Genomic DNA, 14,725 nt, shown 5'->3' with positions numbered 1-14,725 from the left:
TAATGAAACGTTTCGTCTCTCCTCCAAGAGACTTCTTCGAAGTCTCTTGGAGGAGAGACGAAACGTTTCATTAGAGAAGAACCCGTCCAGAAGACCTACACAATTTTTTTCTTTTTGATTTTTTACCTGGATTACTGAGATGCATCAGGACCTCTTGGAGGAGACGAAACGGTTCTCTAAAGAAGAACCCATCCAGACGACCTACTTATTTTTTCTTTTTGTAAATGACTTGAACTTATATAGCACCTTATCAAACCCACACAGACTCCAGMGTGCTTTATACTTCAGTCATTCACACTCACATTCAAGCACTGATATCAACAGTTTTTTAAAACTTTACTGTCTGATGAAGTTTAACTGGCTCCTCATGTGACCTGATGTGGACCGGACCAATCACAAGCCGTAAACAAACAAGATGGCTCCTATTTACTGAGCTGATATATTTGGCTGGCATAATTTCTTTATCTGAAGTTAGCCTTGTTTTGCTAATTTTGTATGTAAGAAATCTGAAAACTGAAACTGTTTTTACATCTTACCAAACGCATGGCGTTTGTGGTCAGCAGAGGTCTGGGTGCGGCCACAGTTGCTATCTGTGGACTGGCCTGAGCAGGCTGCACCTGAGCGGTCTGCTGGGTCACTGCAGCTTGTTGACCCTGGGCTGCTGCAGCTACCTGCTGCTGCTGTAAGGGGACCTTGTGCTTCTGCATTTTTATCAACTCCTGGAAACAATGAGTTAGTGGTGAGGTAACTAGACTTCAACCATTTTTACACAAGTTAAATCAGAACTACTGCAGTCACTGCAACTTTTAGAGGAAACCCTGACTAGCTGCAACATTAGACATAATTTGATAAACTATTACTTCAACTTGAAAACAAATACTGTAAAAATAATGTAGGCTGTTTAGTTTTTCCAAATAAAAAAATACTGTCATGTGGATGGCACCATTTTATTAACGCCGTGAAGCATACTGGACAAATGATGACATTCACAGCTTCTTATCCACCCTGAAGGTTAATTTTAAACAATATGTGATGATCAGTATTTTTAAATGAAACCAGAGCATCTTGACAGACAGGAGAATGCAGAACTGACTCAGCCCACAATTGAAACTGTGGATGGATCCGTTTAGCCTGTTAGCTTTCATGTTAGCGCCTAGACTAATACATGTTCACGGTGACACAAAAGCTAACAGGCTAATCTGAGGTTCTCTGATCCATGAAGCAGCTCTGTTGTCCTCCATCTGCACTATGTTACAAGTAACCTGGGTTTCCTTTAATATCTCAGTTAATTGTATATGTTTTTATTGAGCCATGCTTAAATCATTTTTCAAAGTGGTTTTGTGTCTTGTGTAGAAAGGCTGTGTGTGTACCTGAGGTTTGTTTACAGCTTTGATCTGAGGGGACGGAGCCGGCTGCTGATGCACCCGGAGCATCTGCAGGTTAAACTTCTGCATACCTGGGGCTGAAAACACAACAGATGATGTGTAAAAACACAGCTTTAAAAAACATTTGTGGAAAAGGGAATTTGGGGTTCTGTACCCGGAGCGACTTGAGGAACAAGCGGGCGGTTCTGTGTCTGCACCGGGCTCAGGGTTGTAGAAACGACGGCAGCTGCAGACACTGGGGTCACGGCTCGAACGCTCTGCCCTGCAGCTATCGCCACCACTTCAGTGGGGGCAGCAGTCGCTGCAACAGCCCTCTGCTGCGTGTGCACCACCTGGGCTCCAGTTGTGCCTGCAGGCTGATAAACGATGGAAACAAACAAAATGCAAATAATTAGTCATCTTTCTGACTGATTGGTATCCAGCTCAAAGACTATTTGTGGCACAGTAAATGAATCCAAGGGCTGCAGTAACAAGTGAATATGACTCACAGAGAGGGTGCCAGGGATGCCTGGAGATGCCAGGCGTTTATTGGCCTGGAAGGGACTTGGGGGGATTCCAGCTACTGTGTTCACAATCACATTCCCTCCCACAGTAGCTTGTAGAAATACATCAAAATTAATTTATTACTAAACATTACCTGCACAGATACAATAAACATTGAGTGAAACTTACCAGCCTGAATGGTTGTGCCTACAGTGACATTTTTAATTGCACCAGTCTAAAAAAATAAAACACAACTGTGTTAAACTTTCTGTTATTAAGCCTAAACAGTTGTTTCTTTACTCAGAACCAAGTTATCATCACCAGTACTGCTGCATTCGGCACAGTGGTGGCTCCAGGCACTCCTGCAGCCTGAGGGATCTGAGCCTGGCCAGCAGCAGGAGTCTGGGCCTGACCAGGTGCAACCTGGGCCTGAGGAGCTCCAGGCTGCTGCTGCTGGGCCAACTGCTGGGCTTTCTGCTGCTCTGCAAGGGCCTGCAAACAATGCAAAAAATATATATTACCCCAAACGCAAATACAAAATAAAGACTAAAAACCACATCTAAGTTTTTATACTTTAAAATTAGCTTCTGGCTAATTCTAATCATGTAAAAATAAAAGAACTAAAAACTGCTATAAAAATATCTACAGCCATATGACAAATATTAACATTGCATCTCTGCAGAATGATTAGAAATTAGATTTTTGTTTAGCAAGTGTTTACATTTGTTGCAATAAGGCCAGAATGCTTCCACACAAATATACAGACTGCTGACCTTTTTCTCTTTGGCAATTCTTTCAGCGCGCTGAGAGGCCACCTGAATGGGGGGCAGGGGTTTGTCATAGCTGATCCCACTAAAGAGAGGGGAAACACATCAAGTTTATTCTTTTGGATTTAAAGTTTTTATAAGTAGTAAAATTWGTATTTTTGAGACATACCTTTCTGCTAAGACTGACGCATGTTTGGGGTTCTTCTGAAATGGATTCATACCAAGCCTGTAAAACAGTATCATTACATTAAAATAAGCATTGCCAAACTGAAAGAATAAAAACTAACATTAGGTTTTTTATGTTTCTGTTTGACAGGTTTTAGTCCATGTAAGCTCATTTATTGTAAACAGATACTCACAGTGGTTTGATTGGTGGGCTCCGTTTGCTGGCAATAATTCTCATGATTTCAAAGCGACTGTTGTACAGTTGAATCTGAGAGGAGTTGTCATCCTGTGTGTAGATCTGACAGGTCCTCAGAGGACGACTGTTCTTAGACTGAAGGTAGACACACAAAGTTGGAAAAAAATCAAGAGTGATTTTAAAAGCAAAGCAATGCTCAACAACCAGAAAAAAACTATTCAGACAGCACAGGATACCTTGTATATGCTCTTAGTTTTCTTCTTAGGGTTGGCTTCATACACCAACTAAAAAAATTGCAAAATGGATAATGAGACAAATGAGCAGAGGAGTTTTATTTGACAGCAGAATAAAGCAACGTCATTCAGTACCTTTCCYTCTTCTCTGGGAATGATGACGTTCTCGTAGCGGTTGCGACACTGCTTGGGCGAGCGGTAGATGCGGCTGCAGGAGTTCACCACGTCACTCACCAGATCCCAGTTGGGTGTGTGAGCAGGAGACACGATGGTCAGGTTCAGAGGCAACTCCAGCAGCTGTTTAACAGCCTAATAAAAACATTAGAACAGAAATTGTTGTTTAAGAGACATAAAAGCAGGCATTTATTAGTAGTATTAGCTCAGACTGTCTGCGATGCATTACCTGAAGCAGAGCCCAGTCCTCACTGATGAGCCACTCGGGGTTGTCCTGACCTGCCTCCATGGCCGGTTTAACCAGCGAGGGCAGGGGTTTGGCAAAAGGTACCTGCTGCTTGAGGGAAAAGTTCTTTTTCTGGTCTTTGCTCTCACGGCGAACTTTGAGCATGCTGGCCTTTTCAAAAAGAGAGCGTGGAGGTATGACCGTCTCCCCGTGGCCCTTCTTCTTTTTTCTGGCCGCTGCTAGACAAAAACAGACAAGGAATTAGTCTCACAAGTGGCATGATATGCCCCTTTTATTTCAACGACTGAAGCTTTTAAAGACGATTCGTAAGGTAATTCGTTATACCGGAGGGGTCCATCTTAAGTCTCTTGTGCTCCTTGCGAATGTAGACGGGAGGTAGTTTGGACTCTGGCATGGGTGTGGTGTCGTACATCAACATCATCACAGAATCAATATAAATATCGTTGTCATCCTGTGGCGGTGTGGGAGGAGTCCAAAGCTGTGTTGGAAATCACACGTTAGAAACAAGGAAACAGCTGTTTGAGTTGTTTTGTGCCTGTGATGGCCTCAGCTACACATGGGTAAAATCAGCCCTGCACACACACTCATTACTTTTGATTACATTTACAGCTAATTATCCTTTATTATTTGGTTACCTGATCTGTTAAAACTTGTATTTTTAACCCAACAATGGGATTATTGGGTGCACTTATTAACAAAGTGTGGATTTAAAATGTTGATAATTTAATATCGCGTTTTAATTTAGCTGCTCAGGTGTCCACCTCCTTTTGAACTTTCAGACATACTGTTCTCCCATAGTTACACAAGCACTAATAAACAGTGCCGTGATGAAAACAAAACAAAAAAGACAGACTACCAAATGATAAGATCACAACAGCTCAAGCTGTGTGCTGAAAGATATCCACCCACAATCACACCCACTGGAGACACACACACACCTGAGCAGGACCAAACAAGTAACCCCACTGTGTCATTGTGTTTGGTCAGTGTGCCCCATTCTTCAGGTTTTTAAGCTACATTTTTGATCAGTTATATTTAGAGCACCTCTTTTATTTAGCTGTGTAAATTCTTAATCACTTTGTGGCTTGACTGCTTGGTCTTTTATAGTGCCACAACACTTTTATTATGTTATTAGTCAGATAGATGCAATCAAAACAGTACATAACCCTTCATAACACAACAGGATCTGTGTAACAAAAGGTCAAAATAAACAGCCATTGGTACAGTTTGTAAAGGTTTTTTCCAAATATGCCATATTTGGTGTCTTACCGGCATTATTTCTGTATGACCATCCTCTGCATCAAATACATATTCCTGTTCAAGTGAAAAGAAAAGAGTATCAACAAGGTGCAACTGAAAGCAAACATTTTTCTTTCTTTGATCAGCGAAGACCGGAGCGGTCCATCACCATGTTGTAAGCATCCTCTCTGGTATAAGTGAATAGATCTTCCTCTCCCTCAGTCATCTGGCTCTCTTCCTCCTCCTCCTCCTTTAGTTTCTGCAGCTGTTGAATCTCCCAGCCTCTCTTAGAGCACTCCAGCCTCTCCTGGAGAAAATAAACATATAAATTAGTGGAGTTTATAAATAGGATAAATACTATACTAGCATGGTAATAAGAACATGCTTAAAATCACGAGAATCTTATTGGACTGATTTTCAGCAGCCTCAGTAAATTATGTAAATACAGTACATGCATGAGGGTAAATCTAGCTTACCTTCAGTGCAGCTTCTTCATCACTGATGTTGAGGTACTCCAGATAATGCAGGGCATATTTTTCAATAGGGGTTAGCTGTTTTAGAAACAATGAATAAATACAAATTAAATGACCAAACACAGCATTTCTTTAAGCTAGTGTATTTGTCTTTCACTCTAGAGTGTATTTGAAAAAAATACATAAAGTAAAGTCACCTGTTCCATGACTGCATTCAGCTCTTCTATCAGACCAGGCTCCTCTACAGTTTGGTTCTCTGACTCCTCTGCTGACTCGTTCTCTTCTTCCTCCTCTGGTCCAGCATCCAGGTTGATGCTGTGGAGAGCCTGGATGTAGGGTCTCGCTACTTTGGGAGAAATGGCTTCTGAGGCCGAAGGCTCCTGGTGAAGAACCACAAACTCCTCCACCTTCACGCCTGAACCCGCCTCCACTTCAAACAGATCTTGGATTGTCCGCTACAGACACAGTACCAGTTAAACTATGTTCAGTAAAACTTTAGTTATATTTTTCCTAAACGTTAATTTGATGACTGATGTCTTCAAAACATATTGGGATGAGAGTAACTGCAGATTAAAATAAATACAGATATTCTTACCTGTGTGAGGAAAGCCAATGTGTAGTCAGTACCCTGAGCAGCCACTTCCCTTATAAGGTCCTTGGTACCATTTTTTAATAACTTCTCTTCAATAGAATTTCCACTCTCCATTCTGCAAACAAAATCACTGAAGTCTTAAACAATATTTAGGTGAATAAGTTCTCTAATATATACACTATTTACTAGGAGGGGAATAGGAAACATAAGAATGAAGAGCCTAAGTTGTTCAGGTTTGTTTTAAAAATATTACCTGTATATATGAATGTCCTTAGATCGCCCGACTTTATCACACCACTCCTGGGTGCGGGCGTCCATGGTTGGGTTGAGGTCTGTGTCGTAGAAGATGATGGTGTCTGCATCCACCATGGTCCCAACCGCAGGGCAACAGCGGTTGGTCAGGATGCTGCAGAACACCTGCCTGCTCCTGTTAAACTTCTTCATGTTTTCCTGCAGGTCCACAACATTAGTCATGAACAGCGTGGGGAACAACACTATAAAGACGCTGTCACAATCYAACTATGCTTAATGTTTTAAGGGTAACTTTAAAATTAGAATCCCATCTCCTGTTATCTTTGAGATAACAAAAGGGTGTGAAAATATGAGACACTGACTCTTTCATCATTACCTGTCATACAACTGAAAGAGTGTCAGTGTATGAATGACTGAATGCCTTTAAAGTTGTGCTACACATTTCAGATTTGGATAGAAAAACAGGTAATTTAATTATTGGGCCAGAAGCTACAGTGAAAATGGTACCCAGCAGGGTAAATAATGTTATTTCAATGCCAAACAAGGCTATATCAATGCCTACTAAAAGACTGAAGGTGCTGTATCTGGTGTCTGTGGTGTCTGGTTTAATCATTTCATTTTTCCCTTATTCAGACTGGAGCACCGAACATCCCTGATTTCATTKGTTATATGCATGTGTGGCAAATCACTTCCTGTAGATAGCAACTTACTGGAAGGCAGTGTTCCTAAAGACTGAATACTTATTATATCTACATAAATATAGCTTTTCATGAAAATTATATTAGCTTCAAACAGAGCAGAAAGATGTCTCCCTTTCGAGTGGTAAAGGTTCAGTTTAATGTATGTATACATGTACCCATTTACTGTTATACTTGGCTCTAATTTATTATTATATTAGTTTGTATCCTTCACAGTGCAACAGCAAAAATATTCCACTAAGGTAAAATAAGTGTTGCTTTCATAACCAGATAAAATGGTGGTGATATTTTTACCTGTCTTTCTTCACAAGTGAGGTTTTCATCAATGCGCATGTAAGTGAGCTGTCTGTAATCCAGGAAGGCCTCCAAGATGTCCAGCATCTTTACCATCTGAGTGAAGATGAGGACACGCCTGCTCTCTGATCTGAGCTTCTGCAGTAGGATTGCAAGAGCTTCCAGTTTACCTTGAGAAAGAAAAAAAAACATTTATTATTTTTGCTTTATATATATATATATATATTCTGATTTTTGGATGCCTTAACAATTGACTTTAGCTACAGGAAAGTTTACTTAAAACTGAGATATTTGCTACAAACACAGTTTGAATTGTTCAGCAGTTTCAGCTTGTTGCTGATTGAGAAGATTAGATAAACTGAGGCAGGTCAGCAACAAGACAGGAACTAACCAGAGTCCACCTGCATTAACTGTAAGTCGGTATAAGTCAAGAGATGTCTGGATGCTAAATGGTGGATTTCTGCGCTGTGCGGGGCAGAGGCCTCTAGCAGTCGCCTCTGGAAGGATTTCAGTTCAAGGCTGTAGGAAACAGGTGGATTGGCTGCATACAGATGAGAGGGTGGAGCTACAGCTGGAGGCACCACACACGTCAGCCTGCAAGGTAAGAACAGCAGTCAACAACTGATGTGTGATATACAGATAAAAGGCACGTCATTATTTCAATTAGTAAATAAAATATTGTAATAAAACTCCAGAAGCATGTCCATCAGTTAACACAGTCACAGTGAAGATCCCCCAACAATATATGAAAGTATTCTAACTGAATTACCTCTTGATCAGACTTTGGGCAGMCTCCAGGCGGTCCTCTGTGGTGAGCAGAGTGGACTGCAGAATGGAAGTTGTACCTACACATGTTGTCTGAGCCCTGATGCAGCTCTCCCTGCCCACCCACCTCCAGCCTCCAGCAGTCAGAGCAGAGTGACCCGAATCTGGGCTCAGAGTGCACGCCTGCAGCACATCCGAACCATACAGCACTCTGCGGCTGCAGCGCCGCTCATTCGCTTCAAACAGGCGGGTCAGACGCTCCTTTAGCAGCTGAGTCTTTTCTCCTGAAGCCTCCTGAACACAACAGTGAACAAAGACACAATTACAGTCTTTTGAAAAGTGCTTACATAGCTGTAGCCAAGGCACAAAATGTGTAGTCCTTTCAAAATAAAATTAAATAAAATGTAGAACCAATAAGGAAACTGAAAGTCTTAAASAGTTTAAACTAATAAAGGTAATATACTTCAATGAACCACAAAAAATAATATTTATTTTTATTAATAATAGACCAAATTTTCCAAAAGATATTCTACAAAAACACAACCAGAGACCTAAAGCTAGTTTTGTTTCTGAGCAAACATAAATTCTTGCATGTGTTTTGTAGCAGCCGTTAATATTCAGTGTGCATTGCCAATTCAATGCACACTATTGTTTTCCTGTTTCTCTTTATTATTCAGCTTATTATTCCATCTTCTTCCAMGTCGCCACGCTACTCCTCCTGCATACTTTGTCCTACAGCTGCCATTATAATTTATATCTGTAAAGGTCCTGTGCCAAATGATTGCTATTTCTTCTGGTGGCTGTGCAATTTGTAGTTTTTGAAATATTAATGTTTAAACTTTGTTCCAAAATTCATATAATTGGAGTCAATGCAGCCTTGTAATGGTCCAATACTGCCCCATGCTGGACTCAACTTGGTACTGCTCCATACTTTAATAATATTTCATCTCAATTGTTCAGTGTTTACAATAATAATATTATTGTATTTTGATGTTTTACTATAATATTGTCTTAATACTGCTCTATTGTTGTAATATATTGCACTTAAGTGTCAATAATTGCATTGACAAGGTAAAAGTTTTCTGTATACACAATCCAATCCCTGGGATTGTCCTCTGCCACATCTACTATAGTCTCATGATGAGCACTGTGGACTTTCATGTGGGAGATCAGGGTTCAAAACCTGCCTTATGCAACTTTAACAAAAATGTCTACAACTTCATATTGCACTCAATTACCTTAATTACAAACACCTGCTGACGTGACAGGCACAAGCTGGTATAGAAAACACATTTGAACTTGGTCAAAGTTCATTCTGCAAGTCCAATGCTGCAGGCAAAACCATGCTGCAATGACATGCTACGTGGCAATGCACACTTGTTTTTACATTGTAAAAACCCATGTCTAGTTCTGATTGCATTTCAGTTCCAAAAAGTTTTGGAGTTTTTATTTCAAACCCGATTGTTTCAATTCTTTCAAAAACAATATTGCAAAGTTGTAAACAGGGATTTAACTTTGCTGTACCATAACCCTATATTTGTTTCTTCTGGTTATTTAACAGATTTATAATGTGCTGAGGTTCATCCACTGTACGACTGACTACATAACAAAAACAAACATTCTTTTATTTTTAGCATTTATAGTTGCAGATGTGACAACACTAAATATATCTTCGATAACTTTAACTTATCTACATATTAACCAGAAATTCAGTTAAGTTTAAGCTCCATGGTAAAATGTAGTTTTATTGTTCTTTGAGGACAATTTGTTTTTAAATAAATTCTAAAAACTATTTCCTTTTTCAAACATTTCAATACATCTAAAATGGTTTTAAATAAACAGTGGCATATTTATCTATCACTCATATTCTTTTTTCCTGAACATACTGACCCGAGAACCACCATGAGCTGCAGTGTGTTTGGTGGGAGACGACGTGGCATTTGTAGTCACACCCAGTGCTAAAAAAATAAAAAAGATAAAATGTCAATTTAAGAACACACAAATAAACAGATGAAGTTTAATACAGCAGGAGAAACTTTACTGTAGGAAACATAGCCTTTGGTGTCCCACAGTAATATATAAATGTAGATTTAAACTGGTAACAGGTTTTTTTTAAACAGCAGATTCAGAGACAAAGACAGTAACACAATATTGAAGCTGTTATAGAGTTACTTTGCTGAGCTGTTGAAAGAGCAGGAAGCGGTGTGCCAGGTGTTACTGAAGCACTGGAAGCAGGAACAGCTTGAGGCATTGTTTGCAAAACCATGGATCCCTGTGGCCTTATGATCTGCTGCCCCGGAGCCGACACAATATGCAGGATGTTGCCTAAAGCCGTGACACACACACACACACACACACACACACACACACACACACACACAGAGAGACATGACTCCTTGGAACCGTACACAAGGTAGATACAAAAACTGAGCAGCAGAGGGGTAATATCAAGTAAAATTACAGCTAAAGCATCAGTTAAAATATATGCAATGCGTTTAATTTTAAGGGGATCCCCGATTAGTTGTAACTTTAGACTTTATTTGATAAACATAAATTTTAACTGTAAAATAAAGACTGTAAAAATACTGTAGGATGTTCAGTTTTGTAAATATTTCAAAATATATTTTAACAAGGACGGAGCCATTTTATTTACACACAAAGCATTCTGGGTAAATGATGGCGTGGATAGGTCCTCAGTGTGAGCGAGCTATATCCACCCTGAAGGTTAATATTGGACAATATCTGATGATCGACTCTTTATATATATGTATTAGCTCGGCGCTAGCACAACAAACTAACAAGCTAAACTGAGGTCCTCCATCCATATTTTCAGTTACAGGCTGAGTCATTTTTGTGTTCCCCTCTCTGTCATGTGGATGGAGGACCTCAGTGACGAGAGGAGAATGTGTAGCGCTGAGCTAATACATATATATGGTGATAGTGTCGGGGCTAACGCTAAAGCTAACAGGCTAAGCTGAGGTTCTTCTTCCATGAAGCAGCTCTGTTGTCCTCCATCCATATTTTCAGTTACAGGCTGAGTCATTTCTACCTTCTCCTCTCTGTCAACKCTCTCTGGTTTCATTTAAAAGAGTCGATTGTCAGATATTGTCCAAGATTAACCTTCAGGGTGGATATAGCTCACTCACAGCGAGGACCTATCCACATCATCATTTACCCAGAATGCTTTGTGTGTAAATAAAATGACCCTCTCCGTGTAATATATTTTAAACTTTTAGTTTAAAAACTATAAAAACTAAACAGCCTAAAGTATTTTTACAGTCTTTATTTTACAGTTAAAATATATGTGTATTAAATAAAGTCTAATGTTACAACTAATCATGGATCCCTTTAAGGACTTTTTTTTAAACTAGAAACTGACAGAAGTATTAAAGTGAGGATGAGGTAAACAGCTTACACTCATCTGTTCTTTCTTATAATAAAATGCTTCAGATCTTATTAGGTAAACAAACAAGTTATATATTTGTCATTTAGGTTTTCAATATCTAGTCAAAACTGAGTAATATAAAAAAAACTCACAGAAAGCAAATTATCTAGAAAATTTAAACAGGCACAAAAAGGAAATAAAGAAGAGTATAAAAGGGAAGAAGTGTCACAATGGGATTTACATTACCGAGTGTACCTTGAAGCTGCAAGGGCTGTCCGGTGGTGAGCTGCCGGAGCTGGCTGGGTGACAGAGTGAACTTATTCCCCTGAAACTGCAGCGTGACTGGAGTCTCTGGCTGGGCGATACGAGTCTGACCACCTGCTATGTTGGCCAGTTGTGCAATCTTCACCACATCTCCACCTTCAATAAAAAAACAAAACAAAAAACAGACACAAACAATTACAGACTGAAAATGTGCCATGACAATTTTAAGCTTACAAAACTTCTAATTCGTTAGTTAAAGGGTGAAAAAGAGACTGGGCATGCAGAACCAGGGTGGATTAATCGGATGGGAGAGCACAGCACCTCTTAATACCAGAATCATAGCAGCTTTCACTTAAATTAACTTTAAGGCCAGACGCAGTCTGAAACATGAACGAAAATGAAGCTCTCTACTCAACGCTTTTTCAAGGCAACACACAGGTCACCAGGTGGTTGTTATCCGATTCCTTAAAGAACTTAATGTGTGTGTCTATATTTGTATTAAACCTATGCACTTTAATTGCTTCACACCATTTTATAATGTGTAATTACAAAATGTGTGAAACAAGTATAAAAAATGAGAATTTGCATAGTTCATAGTAGCAAAATGAAATTTACGTTTTACATTCACGTTTTGTGCTTCTTAATCTTAAAACTGTTTCTAAATGCACACAACAAGCTTACCAAGCGAAGCGAACAAAGCTGAAGTAAAATATCTATTATAGACAATGCAGTAATACTAGGAGACTTATTGAGACAAACTTTCCATTTTTTCTGAATCAAGACATACTTGATAAGTTGGCATAAGTTTTCTAAAACGTTCAGTGAAATTATCAACATTCTATCTRAAGTATTTTCTTTTGATACTGATCACTTGTTCATCGTGATACACAGTATATCGTTAATATTTTATTGCCCAACCCTACTCTTAACCTACAACCTATAGTTGATGGCAACAAAGTAAATGATGTTCCAAAAAAATCTCACTGTAAATAAGAAATACCTAAAATACACAAAATTCTCCCAAGAATAAACCCTTCTATTATTGTTGGTGTCTGTTCTTTGAAAAATTATTATTTGTGCTATTATTCATTTTTACTTTTTTACCAATCCACCAAAATATATTTCACCACACTGCTGCGGAGAAGCTTACAACAAGCCAGAGAGGTCTGTTTGTTTCTGGTCCTAATAATTCACTGTCTCTCAAATAATAATATTTTTTTGGTATTAGAAGCAAGAAGAAAAAAAGATGGAAACTACTTCCAAATTAATCTGAAGTACCTAGAAAAAAAAAGATCAGAAACATTTTCTTCACCTAGTTTTCAGTGTGCAAACAAGGCTGAAAACTGCTGTGTGTTACTGAAAAAGTTTCACCGTTCTAATCGAGGAAGAAAGAGGTTTAAATATTTGTTGGGAACACTTCCAACATGCTTTGCAGTGACGTCAAGATTGGACAAAAAAATAAAAACAGCAAAGGGAAAATTACAAATAAAAAAAACAACCACCATAGCCATTTGGCTTTCTTCCAGCAGTGGGGCTAATTCAACAAATAAAGTTATTAGTAAATTGGGCAAAAATAAAAAATAAAACTGGGAAAGACATAATAAAAAAGAACACATTCAGGAAGTTTCATCCTGGAACAGATTTCTCCTGTATTTGGGTGCAAAATATTGATGTTCACAAAAATCTATGCAAACGGACCACTAGAACACCAGGGGCCTCATGTATCAACGGTGCATTCGCACAAAAACCTTGCGTACGCCATCTTCCACGCAAAACTCTGGATGTATCAAAACTGAAATGAATGTGAAAATGTGCACAGCCCCACGCCAACTCCAGGGCTGGTGTACGCACGTTTCTGTGGTTCTGGCTCCGTTGGCGACACTTACGAGGTGATTCTGAGAAACTGTTCATGATGTGAAAATGATTACTGTTCACACCAGACACACATGATTAACAATTATTACATCCACATGGATGCAGTTATGCCCCTTTTCCACTAGTGCCACTTAGTGTAGTGTCGGTACGGTTCGGTATGGTTCCAAGCCATTTCCATTAGGCCAGATTCATGGAACCGGCACTTTTTTTAGTACCTACTTCATTGTGGTTCCAAGCGGCCCCAGATGACACCAAAATGCGACGTCAGAACACTGTTCGTCACTGATTGTCTAAATCTTTGCAAATTTTTAAAATTTCAAAAGTTATTCATCAAATGTGTTTCTATCTCTTATTTTTCCCATTAACTTCTTTTTAAAAAACCTAAAAACCACCTCCACCAACTGCCCAAAACACACCCATTGGAACGGACTGGAACATCAGTGGAAAACCAACCGGTCCGACCCGTACCGACCCATATCTACACCGACTGTTCCGACACTACACCATGGAAAAGGGGTATTAGATAAAAGACGGGCAAAGTTGTGCCAAAAATACATTTACCAGGAACTGATTCAGCCTTACTGGAGAATATAATAAATAGTGTTACATGCAGTGCATTTATTTATAAACAGATAGAATTTTCTGATCCATGATGACGATGGGCTCATCAGCCGTTTTGAGGAAAAATCCTTTCAGTTTGGCACTGAGGCGCTCTGGGAGCGCAACACATCGGTACGCATGCACGTGCAGCAGCAGCGATTGAACTGGGGTTCCACAGGGGCTTTCCAGAGGGAGCTGGCAGACCGATCGAAACTGTGCCAGTCCAGTCCACCCAAAGCTGAATCATGACTGATGGAACAGTCTCATCCATCTGATTCTAACTCATGAAAACTCTCCACTGAGGCGCAGTGACTCGTTTATTCATATCAGCTATGAAATAAACAAAGATCTACGTTCTACCAAACATTTAAGTTCCTCTGTTCCTCTCTAATTATGGTAATAAACTCCTGTGTAAAGTTAATATTTCCAGGCTCAGAATGAATGAATGGATGCGCCGGCTGCACACCACAGCAGCTTCACACGCACGCACGCACGCACGCACACACACACACACAATCACTCCTTCGTTGCGTGATAACATATTTTACTCTTATTTTTACTTAGGATGTTTTTCTCACTCACTTTGTATTACAGTGGTTTGCAAAAGTATTCATACTCCTTGAACTTTTCCATATTTT

General features: G+C 39.5%; 1 protein-coding gene across 6 annotated transcripts in view; it reads right to left on the bottom strand.

Annotated features, from left to right (window-relative positions):
* ep400 (E1A binding protein p400) overlaps positions 1–14,725 on the bottom strand; it is a 47,599-nt gene that overhangs the window by 10,391 nt on the left and 22,483 nt on the right. For 4 of the 6 annotated variants that reach the window (XM_014023429.1, XM_014023428.1, XM_014023431.1 and 1 more), the window contains 25 exons: positions 11,595–11,768; positions 10,136–10,288; positions 9,854–9,921; positions 7,968–8,257; positions 7,590–7,792; positions 7,199–7,368; positions 6,208–6,404; positions 5,958–6,069; positions 5,560–5,817; positions 5,366–5,440; positions 5,059–5,196; positions 4,920–4,964; positions 3,975–4,128; positions 3,633–3,868; positions 3,365–3,538; positions 3,233–3,280; positions 2,995–3,131; positions 2,805–2,861; positions 2,642–2,720; positions 2,190–2,360; positions 2,058–2,103; positions 1,874–1,980; positions 1,540–1,741; positions 1,371–1,462; positions 537–719 (listed from right to left, as the gene is read on the bottom strand). In XM_014023429.1, coding sequence (XP_013878883.1) covers positions 537–719; positions 1,371–1,462; positions 1,540–1,741; positions 1,874–1,980; positions 2,058–2,103; positions 2,190–2,360; positions 2,642–2,720; positions 2,805–2,861; positions 2,995–3,131; positions 3,233–3,280; positions 3,365–3,538; positions 3,633–3,868; positions 3,975–4,128; positions 4,920–4,964; positions 5,059–5,196; positions 5,366–5,440; positions 5,560–5,817; positions 5,958–6,069; positions 6,208–6,404; positions 7,199–7,368; positions 7,590–7,792; positions 7,968–8,257; positions 9,854–9,921; positions 10,136–10,288; positions 11,595–11,768 — 3,569 coding nt within the window. The remainder of the gene's footprint in view (positions 1–536; positions 720–1,370; positions 1,463–1,539; positions 1,742–1,873; positions 1,981–2,057; positions 2,104–2,189; positions 2,361–2,641; positions 2,721–2,804; positions 2,862–2,994; positions 3,132–3,232; positions 3,281–3,364; positions 3,539–3,632; positions 3,869–3,974; positions 4,129–4,919; positions 4,965–5,058; positions 5,197–5,365; positions 5,441–5,559; positions 5,818–5,957; positions 6,070–6,207; positions 6,405–7,198; positions 7,369–7,589; positions 7,793–7,967; positions 8,258–9,853; positions 9,922–10,135; positions 10,289–11,594; positions 11,769–14,725) is intronic. The other 2 variants (XM_014023430.1, XM_014023433.1) reach the window with 2 other exon arrangements.

The sequence above is a fragment of the Austrofundulus limnaeus genome, unplaced genomic scaffold, assembly GCF_001266775.1.
Source record: "Austrofundulus limnaeus strain Quisiro unplaced genomic scaffold, Austrofundulus_limnaeus-1.0 Scaffold369, whole genome shotgun sequence".
NCBI classification, from domain to species: domain Eukaryota; kingdom Metazoa; phylum Chordata; class Actinopteri; order Cyprinodontiformes; family Rivulidae; genus Austrofundulus; species Austrofundulus limnaeus.
Note: the sequence above shows the minus strand (reverse complement) of the source record. Positions and strands in the feature narration are given on the sequence as shown.